This window comes from Crassostrea angulata, chromosome 4 (genome assembly GCF_025612915.1).
Source record: "Crassostrea angulata isolate pt1a10 chromosome 4, ASM2561291v2, whole genome shotgun sequence".
In the NCBI taxonomy this organism is placed as follows: Eukaryota; Metazoa; Mollusca; class Bivalvia; order Ostreida; family Ostreidae; genus Magallana; species Magallana angulata.
The window spans coordinates 18,028,431-18,039,540 of record NC_069114.1 but is presented as its reverse complement, the minus strand read 5'-3'; the positions used below and the strand labels follow the sequence as shown (position 1 = coordinate 18,039,540).

Genomic DNA, 11,110 nt, shown 5'->3' with positions numbered 1-11,110 from the left:
ATCCCCCCGACCCCCTCTAGATCCGCGCTTGGTGTTTGTATTACAAGAGCCTTGACGCTGGGTGTTAACACAATAACGTGCATAACATAGGAGATTTCAATTGCGATTAGACTGTGTTAAAAAGACAGCAGCTTTTCAACCACAAGAGAATACATTCGTCAATTTAATGATTCGGTCTATTTATCGATAACCAGATATATAAGTTCGCATAATATTTAATATTCAGTAACCGTTCGGTTATATTTAAAAGGCTATCGGCAAAGTTGCATTGTAGATTTTACATAACTCAACCAAGATCATCTGTTTCTTTCAGTCCTACAAAAAAGCTTTTTGTTGATTATCAAAATGACTCTGTTTACATCAAATGTTTGATCAGGTTACCTATGCAGCACTTTGCGATGTACATGTACACGTTGAATCGGTTTAAACCACAAGGTAAGGTTTCTTGAATTTTTGTGTTAACTGTTAATAAATACTACTTTTGCCACAGTTTTACAATATATATTAGATCGACTATAGATATCAAATAAAGTTTTCAATTACAGTTTTTGTAAAATAGTCTTTGTTAACTTAAACATAATTTATTATTATTAAGAAAATTCTTCACCAATTAATAAAACTGGTCAAATGCACAATACTAAACTAGTCTTTAAAAACACCAGCTTTAACTGAAATTGTTGACTTTACATTCTGTCAGATATATAGAGTTTCTATGCAAAAATAGCAGCTGTGAGATTGGCCTTTCATTTCCAAACAAAAACGAGTATTTTTGAATTTAAAAATAAATCATTTTTTTTTGCATTGACAAATATTTTGTATGGAATAGGTATTGGAACATTAATCTTTATATTGTAGTAAAACCATATATGCTATTTGAATTGACATAATATCAAACGCAATGGGTATGAAAAAAGTGCTGTAGCAATGTATTCTTATTTTGCAATAAGTATGCGAAACATGTATTAAAACAATGAACACCGGCATTATTTTGTTGGCGTGTGATCTAAGCAACTTGATCTTACAAGATCTGATACAAATCAAACGGCAACACCAACAAAAATCAAAATAAAATTCTAAATTTGGTTACTATCTGATGTATCTATATATCATCACATTCCACAAATATGTGTGCAGTGACTTGCAACAACCTTCTTGTAGATGTGTAGATTGTGCACGTGTTTGCGCATGCGTTTATCATGTATTGGTAAACCCATGACCAAAATAGCAATTACATATGTAATTTGGAAACGTTATGAAATTTTAAAGAAACAAGGCGAAACTGAATGCGAAGCTGTAGCCGAAATAAATATAACGTTTTCCTTCTCGCGTTACTTGTAAATAGATAATTAGCGTTTAAATGGACACCCCGAAGTGATGCTAAAATAAAAGTAATTTATGAGTGCTGCAATTTGTGTCCTTTCTAAAACATCCTTTCCATTCTGATTATGCAGACATCATAAACAAATGACACAAGAATGACAATGAAACTGTCTTTCAGAAATGTTGTTTTACAAGAAATCGAAGACTATTGGCTTTATTTCCATAATTGCTTCTTCTTTTTTTACTAATCTCAATCCTACTGCTGGCGAAGGATGTTTGACACTCGCTGACTTCGGCGACAAACTGACTCCTCGAGGATTACCCGTCTTCGGTTTGGGCGATATGAATAAAACATCGGCCAAATTAAAATATCACCTTGAGGTGTATTCATATAAATGTCCACAAAAAAAACAAAACACCTTTTGCATTTTTTGCTCTTGCAGTCTTTTGCAAACGGTATCTTTAAATCGCTAATTTTGAGGGGTTTTTGTTTTTGATTCGTTTCCTGATAATATTTTCATATAATGCATATTTCGTGTTTGTTTATGGATGCCATACTGAACAAAAAGCGTGGTTTCCCCGGTTTGCGCAGTTTGGCTGGAAGGAACTTTGAACCTCAGAATGCCATTGTATGAGAACTTTACAAGGACATATATCTTTATTTTTTTCGATTTATTCATATCTGAATTTCTTCGTAAATAATTAGGGTCTTCCGTCTTCAGCGGAAGACCCTACTATTATTCTATTGTTTCTTTTTCACTTTTTAAGGTCTTCCGTTTCCAACGGAAGACCTTATTGTTATTGCTCTGTTTCTTTTTCCCTATTATTATTATTATTTTTCTGCCTTTTTTTGTGCACGCGATTTCTCAGAAACGGCTCGGCCGATTTTAATCAAATTTTAGGATGTGATAGATAATGGTCTGAACTTGATTGGAAATTTTTTGTATTGATGACGTCACATCCGTTTTTGAGATATTGAGATTTTTCTAATTTTTATATGGGTATTTTGTCTTTTCTTGTTCTCCTAAATTATCAGAGATATTAAGCTCAAATTTTTACGGTAGGTAAAGGAAAGATTGAAGTTTTGCATGATTGTTGTTTTGTATGTTTAGCACTACTGGCGCCAAAGCTCGCTATGGCTCGAAAATTGACCTTTAAAAAGCGTCGTGATTTTTTGTGCTTTTCTCTCTTTATCTCTTTTCTGGAAAATATTTTGTTAAAACATGTAATATAAAAAAAGTTTATATTTACAAGACCTTTCTGCTGATATCAAGAAAAAGGGGCTGGCCCCTCAAATTAAGGACCTAGAAGGCTCTAAAGTCTTTTACCCATAACTCTTTACCGAGGGATATTTTGTAATAAATTATAGAAGCAAATATGTTTATCTTACAGTTATAAAGCCAAGCAGTATAACGATTTTCTCATATGTTACGTAATTAGGGATTTTTAGGGGTCAAAAGTCCAAAACTTTGATCACCTATATCTCAAAAAGGAAAAATATTTTGAAATGCAGTATAAAAGAAAAGATGCTCAAAATGATGTACTTAACAACATGTAACCTAACAAATTTGGTTCAGCGGCCCCAATAAGGAGATAAGGGACCGGCCCCTAAAACATTCTGTCTCAGATATCTCAAGAATGGTAACGAATTTCTGAACACTTCTTGAACAAAATGTCTTTATAATCAAATAACCTTTTATTTGATACCAAGAAAAAGGGGCTGGCCCCTAATATAAGGGACCTAAAGGGCTCTAAAGTCTTTTACCCATTACTCTTTACCGAGGGCTATTTTGTAATAGATTATAGAAGCAAATATGTTTATCTCAAAGTTATGTATTCAAGCAATGTAATGATTTTATGATGTGTTACGTAATTAAGGGTTTTTAGGGGCCAAAAGTCCAAAATTTCGATCACCCATATCTCAGAAAGGAAAAATATTTTGTAATGCAATACAGAAGAAAAGTTGTTCAAAATGATGTTCTCAACAAAATGCAACCCTCAAAATTTCGTTAACGCCCCCTAAAAGGAAATAGGGGACCGGCCCCTAAAACCTTCTTTCTCATAAATCTCCAAAACAGTAACGAATTTCTAAACACTTTTTGAACAAAATTTGTGTAGAATTAAATGACCTTTTATTTGATTTCAAGAAAAAGGGGCTGGCCCCTAAAATTAGGGGACCAAAAGGCTCTAAATTCTTAAATCTCTAGCCCTTTACTGCGAGATATTTTGTGAAATGTTATAGAAACAAATGTGTTTATCTTAAAGTAATGTATTCAAGCAATGTAATGATTTTATCATGTGTTACGTAATTAAGGGTTTTTAGGGGCCAAAAGTCCCAAATTTTGATCACCCATATCTCAGAAAGGAAAAATATTTTGGAATGCAATACCGAAGAAAAGTTGTTCAAAATAATGTTCTCAACAAAATGCAACCGTCAAAATTTCGTTAAACGGCCCCTATAAGGAGTTATGGGATCGGCTCTAAAACCTTTTTTCTCATATATCTCCAGAACGGTAACGAATATCTAAACACTTGTTGAACAAAATTTGTTTAGAATTAAATAACCTTTCATTTAATATCAAGAAAAAGGGACTGGCCCCTAAAATTAGGGGACCAAAGGGCTCTAAAGTAATTTATCTATAACCCTTTATTGAGGGATAATTTGTGAAATGTTATAGAAGCAAATGTGTTTATCTTGCAGTTATGTATCAAAGCAATGTATTGGTTTTGTCATGTGTTTTGTAATTAGGGGTTTTTAGGGGCCAAAAGTCCCAAATTTTGATCACCCATATCCCAGAATGGTAAAATATTTTGAAATGCAGTACAGAAGAAAAGTTGTTCAAAATGATGCAAAAGGGCTCTAAAGTCTTTTATCTATTACCCTTTATTGAGGGATATTTTGTGAAATGTTATAGAAGCAAATGTGTTTTTTTTTATAGTTATGTAATGATTTTATCATGTGTTACGTAATTAAGGGTTTTAGGGGCCAAAAGTCTAAAATTTTGATCACCCATATCTCAGAAAGGAAAAATATTTTGTAATGCAGTACGAAGAAAAGTTGTTCAAAATGATGTTCTCAACAAAATGCAACCTTCAAAATTTCGTTAAACGGCCCCTAAAAGGAGATAAAGGATCAGCCCTTAAAACCTTCTTTCTCATATATCTCCAGAACGGTAACGAGTTCTAAACACTTGTTGACTAAATGTGTTCAGAATTAAATGTCCTTTCATTTGAATCCAAGAAAAAGGGATTGTCCCTTAAATTAGGGGATCAAAGAGCTCTAAAATCTTTTATCTATACCCCTTTAATGAGAGCCATTTTGTGAAAGGTTATTAAAGCTAGATTAGGTATAATACGTTTATATATCCTAACAATATAATGATTTTCTCTTGCGTTACCCAATTAGGGTTTTTGAGGGACCAGAGGTAAACAAGTTTGATCTTTTCTATCTTAATTGAAAGAAATGCAAGTATTTAAAAAAGCAAGAAAACTTATAAAAAGCGATACAATAAAGCATTTGTACTTCACTCCTTTTTCCATAACATGTTTTGTTGTCGAAAATCAAACTCGATGATGTCATATTTCATTCTAGAAATCGAACGGAAGACCACCTCGTTGCTCGCAACGAGATCGTGTCTAGTCTTATTATTCTTTTTATTCTTTTTTTGTCTTACAAATTTTGTGCAGGCGATTTCTCGAAGATGGCTCATTCGATTTTCTTCAAATTTTGAGGGTTGATGTGTGGGTATCTGCAATTTGTACCGCCGTTTCAATTTTTTGATAATCACTTCCGGTCGGAAGTTATCGTCCGTTTACGATTTTTAAAAGTCAATTTTGTCGGCTAGAGATATAAAAAACGAATAAAGATATAGGGCTGAAATTTTCAGCGAAGATAGTCTTCCACTTAACCTGTTGCAACATGGTCATAAAATCGTCCGCCGTCACTTCCGGTCGTCACCGGAAGGAAAGATAAAAAATCGGTTTTTTCAACTTTTTATTTATATATATTTTTCTAACGGGTAGATAGAGACTCTTTTACTGATTAAGAATATGTAAAAAAAATTTAAAATCGATTGATGCGTTCCCGAGATATTAAGCATCAAATTCCTGAAGCGAGAGTCCGATTAGCTCAGTCGTTACAGTGGTGGACATGTGCCCAGGCGACCTGGGTTCAAGCCCTGGGTGCCGACATTTTTTTTCCTAATTTTTTTGGAGTTTATTAACAATTTAGTCTTAGAAGTGAAGGATTTAATCTCATTTACTCAAAAATCGGACGGAAGACCCACTCGTTGCTCGCAACGAGAACGATCTAGTTTTTAAATGATGTTTTTTATGGATTCATTATGCTGTTCAACTATGGTATATTTCTTTTTACTAAAGGCACAATTGAAGAAAAAAAATTATGCTCTTAAATGACCCCAGCATACTAGTTCAAACCAATTAAGTGACTCAATGATTTTTTTTTACGAAATGTAAAGAGACAATTGTTCTTTATATATGATAAGGTTGTCGATTTTTTAGAATGAGAACGCAAAGTAATTCTATGCAAGAAAAGTTTTTTTTTCCCTCTTGTTGTTTTGTGGAACAAAAAAAAGTTAATAGGAGGCGGTAAAATCAATAGTGAAAGAATCAAGATCAGCTGTGAGTAATGTTTGAAAGACCACATCACAATGCCAATTAAAGTAATAGTTAAAATAATTGATAACTTTAAAAAGTCAAACAAATAAACCACAACGAAATTTTTAATGAACACAATGTTCATATGAAAATATGAGATTGTCTTCAGTTGCATTTAAATTGGGCGATTTTTTAAAACGTAATCGAGAAAGTTAAATATTTCGATAAAGAATCTTTTCTTTTATTTTTAGATAGCTGAATGTTTAAAGCAACCCAATTTACACATGCAATTTGCGCGTACACTAAATACCCAGGTTCACATTGCCGGGTAAGCAAACGATCTCTTTCTACGTCACTTCGATAAAAGAGAACGCATGTTTCAAATAATTCGGAAGGCAAACGCTTATGATTTTCGGCATTAATTGTTTATTTTGCCAATTTACGCCCGTCACTGTCATTTTATTAGGTTTTGAATTCGAAAATCTACCCGAAAATTGGTTTGCAATTGGCATTTAATCAAATGCAAGTCGCCTCCTGGGGAGAGAAAGAGAGGAACCAAACTAAGGAATACTTTTAAACCTGTCGATTAAACATTTAGAGAGAACAGGAATAGAAAAAAAAACTGTCAGTATTTAAACGGGTCATTTTAATAGAACCTTAAAAAAACATGATTCTAATGAACGGAGAAAGACTTTAATTATTTAGTATATAGAATTCTCATTTTAAAGCCCTGCGAGGAACACACAACGGTTCAAGGAGATAACAATCGAATATAGACTTTTCGTGATACTCCAATTCTTCCATAATTATACCTTTCGAGCAGCCAGGTAATAATGATATCAACAAAGCCGATGACGTCAGAGTAACCTCTTAAAAAATACATTTGGAAGAAGAACTTGATATCCCCAGAGAACAAATAAAACAGGAGCAATCGGAATATGAATCTCTAAGTTATAAGTCTTCTATAACCGATGCAAGAAATATGAAGAATGTTGGCATACTACAGATGTCGGTTTTTGTTAAGACTGGACAATACATATGAATTATTTTTGTGTGCTGTTTTAGATATCGAACAAAACCCAGTAACGTTATAGGAGTTCAATGTTCTCGCTGGAGCTGGAACAATTAAATTAACTCCATGAAATATTAGAACCAACGTAGGCGATTTGATAATTGAAGTCAAGAAGTTGTTGTTGCAATTTCAGATTTTTTTGGCAAGGGTCAATATTGATGCAGTATTGGAAATGGAATAATAAAGTTCCTTTAGAGTCATGAGTTAGGACGAGGGATTGAGGCAGACAGGTAAGAAAATTCATTATCGACAATTTGTTTTTAATTTGGTTTTCGTTATGGGTTTGAGAGACTTTAATTTGTTTTTAAAGTTGTTGAAGAGTGTTTTATTGTATTATAAGTCTACATCTCTCTCTCTCAATCGACTAATTAATCAATCACACACCTTAGGTTGCATTGTTTAAAACTCGAGAACACATTTCTTTGATTATTACACACATGTATAATCCTTCAAAAATGATAAGATCTGAAAAAATACTCGAGGCGTGATCTAGCCGTGCTTTATGTACAAATCAGCATTGATATTAGCAGAAACTTGTAGGATACATTAATTAGTTTAACACGTGCATTGTATGTGTATTTACCTGTGCCTAATGCAGTATTAATGAATCGGATTTCCTGATCAAAATAATGACAGATGCTTTATACCCTTATTAGGTCCGATATGTATTGAGGGTCTAAGATCAAATATTCATGAACCCAGAAACAGAAAGGGGTATTGTTAGAAACCAAGATCAACATTCCCTGTAGAAAAGTCAAATCAAATCGAACCACATTTCACAGACATACGCTCACAGAACATGGTTAAAGTGGTCAACAGGTCAACATATTATTATTGTTACTGAAACAAAATGGAGGAGGATTCTGATTATGATAGTGTTGAAAGCGAGCCTGTAAGTATGTGTTTTTACCTTTTAAGCAGTGCAATACTGAAGCTCCTTGGTCTTTAAGCTAGAGAGAGAGATAATAGTATTATAAAGCAGTGTTTGAGTACAGACCGTGCTATAATGGATGCACTGAATGTAACTGCTCTAATCTGATCTATAATACATTACATCGAAGGTTTAAGTCCTAATAAAACGCTTATAAAACTAACTTTAATGAAATGTTAAAAGATGCTATTATACTACATTAATGGAAGATAATGACATATTGACCTACAAGCGATTGTCTCTAGATGATCCAATTTCTTTATTTAATCGCGTTAAGGACAGAAAAGACCTTCAGAAACAATACGTGTTCCTCCCTTAATGAATAATTTACGTATCTGTCAGCCCTTTTCATGTCAATAACATCTCCCGAGATATTCCAAAGAAATAAAACCCAATAAGTAACCCCCAGTTCGTCTGCTTCCAATGCGAGATAACGGACGAGATTTTGGCGAGATTAAACTCTTCCACAAGGTATAAGTTGCAAGAATTAAAAACACAACGTTAACTGGAAGGGAAAACATAAAATAATTGAACTGAATGAAATTATATTTTTGAATTATTAATACTTCCTGCATTTATCTAAAAAAAATATAAAAAAAATGATTCAAATGGAGAGGTTACAACGTCCGTTTGATGCGTACTCTGTCATTATTGCAAAGTAAGGTTGATGTAAACCAAAAAATATGAAATTCAAATATAGTAAATACACCCCAAAGGATTAATTGATAAAACACGATCCCTGTCCTCAATGTGCTAAATGTCACATCATTAATTAAATTTTTGTTTTGGACAAAATCCACGATATGTACATGTAGTTAATCTAAATGTACCAATAACACGCATTTTCAAATTTGGGAGAATCTGTATACTATTTCTGCTACATGTATCCATTTCTAGACATACATGAATGTTATAAAGGTCATTATTTTTTTTAAAAGAATCGTCTTTTTCTTTCTATATAATTTTTCCAAGGCTCACACCATTGTGCTTATTTTGGAATGAATATTTTCTCTACAAAAAGAACAAATTCATAAATTTCAAATAAATAACGGTGTCTTTGACTTTTCTGATGATATCTTGGATTAAAAACGAACAAAACAATAATCAGAGTAGACAAAATCTGAGGCCAATACATCGGCATTAAAACAGTGAAAACGGTTGCGAAACTTTTGGAGCGTTGCATATATAAAAGCCAAAATTGCAATAAATTCCAATTATTTCAGAATCCCACAGAAAAGTACATTCATTAAGTTATTTATATGTATATATCTTTCCAATACACTACAGTTATTGGAGCAATTAGTCTTATTTCCTGCAATAAAAGGCAAGAAAGAAGTGTTGTGTTATAAATGTCGTCGCTATTAAAGGGAAGAAAGATGGGATTGTTTATCTATATTAGCACACATCTCTTCCGTCCGTTGTTAATTGCAACAGTAGCTTGTAAAAGCACTTTCGTAACGAAAGAGGTGTTTTGTGAACCCTACCGACTTTAAAGTGCAATGCTCGTGTAATTAATAATTTTTTTATTTGCATTTTTCACTTAGGTACAAGGCAGAAAGAATGGATACGCAAAATGCACCGGAAATATAAGTTCTCTTGCAATGGAGGATGTACGTGAAGTAGCAAAACTGTTCTTGGCCATCGCAAACGGAAAGGTCCGCCAAATAGACAAAATACTTGGGCAACTGGACGACATAAATGTCCGAGATGGAGAAAACAAGACACCATTAATGTACGCAGTATGTTGCACCAATGACGAAGTGCGCACACACGTAGTACGCTTACTGTTACGTCACGGCGCTGACGTAAACGCTCAGGACGAGAATGGCCAGACGGCGCTGATGTTCGCGTGCATGGAATGTGATCGAGTGGACATTGTGAGGTTGATATCGAGAAATAAAAGATGCGACTACAACGTACAGGACAGTGACGGATTCACTGCAGTGATGCACGCCATAAATTCGTCGAATTTGCTAGCACTTCGAATGCTCGTCGATCTCTCATTGAAACAAGACGTAGATCTTAAGCTACGCAATGCTCACAGCTTGAACGCCCTTGAATTGGCCGTCAAGCTTCAAATGCCGGAGTTTTGCAAATGTTTAATTAACGACGGAAACGCGAAAACCGGTTCGGTGCGAGATCAGAAAGGACTACGCATACTGCTTGACAGGGATGCCAAACCGAACATGTCGAGCAGCAAAATGATAATGGACATCCCAACTCTTCAGATTCACCGGCCCGGAACACCAATATCCAACAGCTTCCGGCGAGAGTCGACGTTTGATCGTGATATTAATAGACTGTTAGACGAAGGGGACAACGGTAGAACGTCAAACGGTCCCAGGATACGAGAACCCCCGACCCCTACAAGTTCTAGAAGACAGCAGGCGGATTGGATGGAAAGCCCACGGGCGTTGCGCCGCCCTCTGAAGCCCATTGCGGGCGTATCGGCGCGCGAGAACCAAGTGACTCCCCATAATTATATTCAGAGTTTACAGCCTGAATCGCCCGTATTCGGACACCGGATGAAGCTTCCGAGTATTCCGAGTGGAAAGCGACTATATCTTGTGTCCACAAAACGGGGGTCTTATGAAAGTGCACAGGAAATTACCTAAACGATGAAAAAAAGTTGTGTATTCATTTTCATTGAGTATATATTTGTAACCTGTTAACCATGTTTTTATTTTTTTTTTTTGTTATGATTTTGTTAGAATATTTTATTGCAAGTTTTGCGATCTCTCTAAATCATTTAAATCTATAGGTAAAATCATTGTAAATACGAACAGTCATTGTTTGATCAGCGATTGTGTATTCAGTGAATTATGGCCAATTTTTTGTTTACCTTCGCAAAACGACGCCAATATCCCGGTTTTGGAAAACCTGTTTTTGCATTAATAAAACAAATAAAATTAATTGTTAATGTTTGACTATGGATGTGCGCTATTTAAAAAGATTTCTTTGTAACAAAAATGAACTTTTAAACTGGTTTTAACAAGGAAATCAGAACTTAATCCCTCCAGATCCCTACTTCAAATTTCTCCCTCAATACAGTTTAGAAATATTAATTTAAAGGATAACCACTAACCACTGACGCAGAATATTTGGACGGTAACAAGCAAGGCGCATTCATAAAAGCCAAGCACCAAAACTCCCTATCAAAGATGAATTCC

At 34.3% G+C, this 11,110-nt stretch overlaps 1 protein-coding gene across 3 annotated transcripts; it reads left to right on the top strand.

Moving 5' to 3' along the window:
- The first annotated feature begins 229 nt into the window (after window positions 1-229).
- LOC128181784 (ankyrin repeat domain-containing protein 34B-like) lies at window positions 230-10,853 on the top strand. 3 transcript variants are annotated; one of them, XM_052850308.1, is made up of 3 exons: window positions 230-435; window positions 7,143-7,239; window positions 9,485-10,853. In XM_052850308.1, exon 3 carries the CDS (start codon window positions 9,542-9,544, stop codon window positions 10,553-10,555), a length of 1,014 nt encoding a protein of 337 aa, XP_052706268.1. In that variant the 5' UTR covers window positions 230-435; window positions 7,143-7,239; window positions 9,485-9,541; the 3' UTR covers window positions 10,556-10,853. The 3 variants fall into 3 exon arrangements, with proteins under 3 accessions (XP_052706268.1, XP_052706269.1, XP_052706267.1); XM_052850309.1 differs by lacking the exon at window positions 230-435 and adding an exon at window positions 6,631-6,945; XM_052850307.1 differs by lacking the exons at window positions 230-435; window positions 7,143-7,239 and adding an exon at window positions 7,686-7,901.
- The last annotated feature ends 257 nt before the right edge of the window (window positions 10,854-11,110 follow it).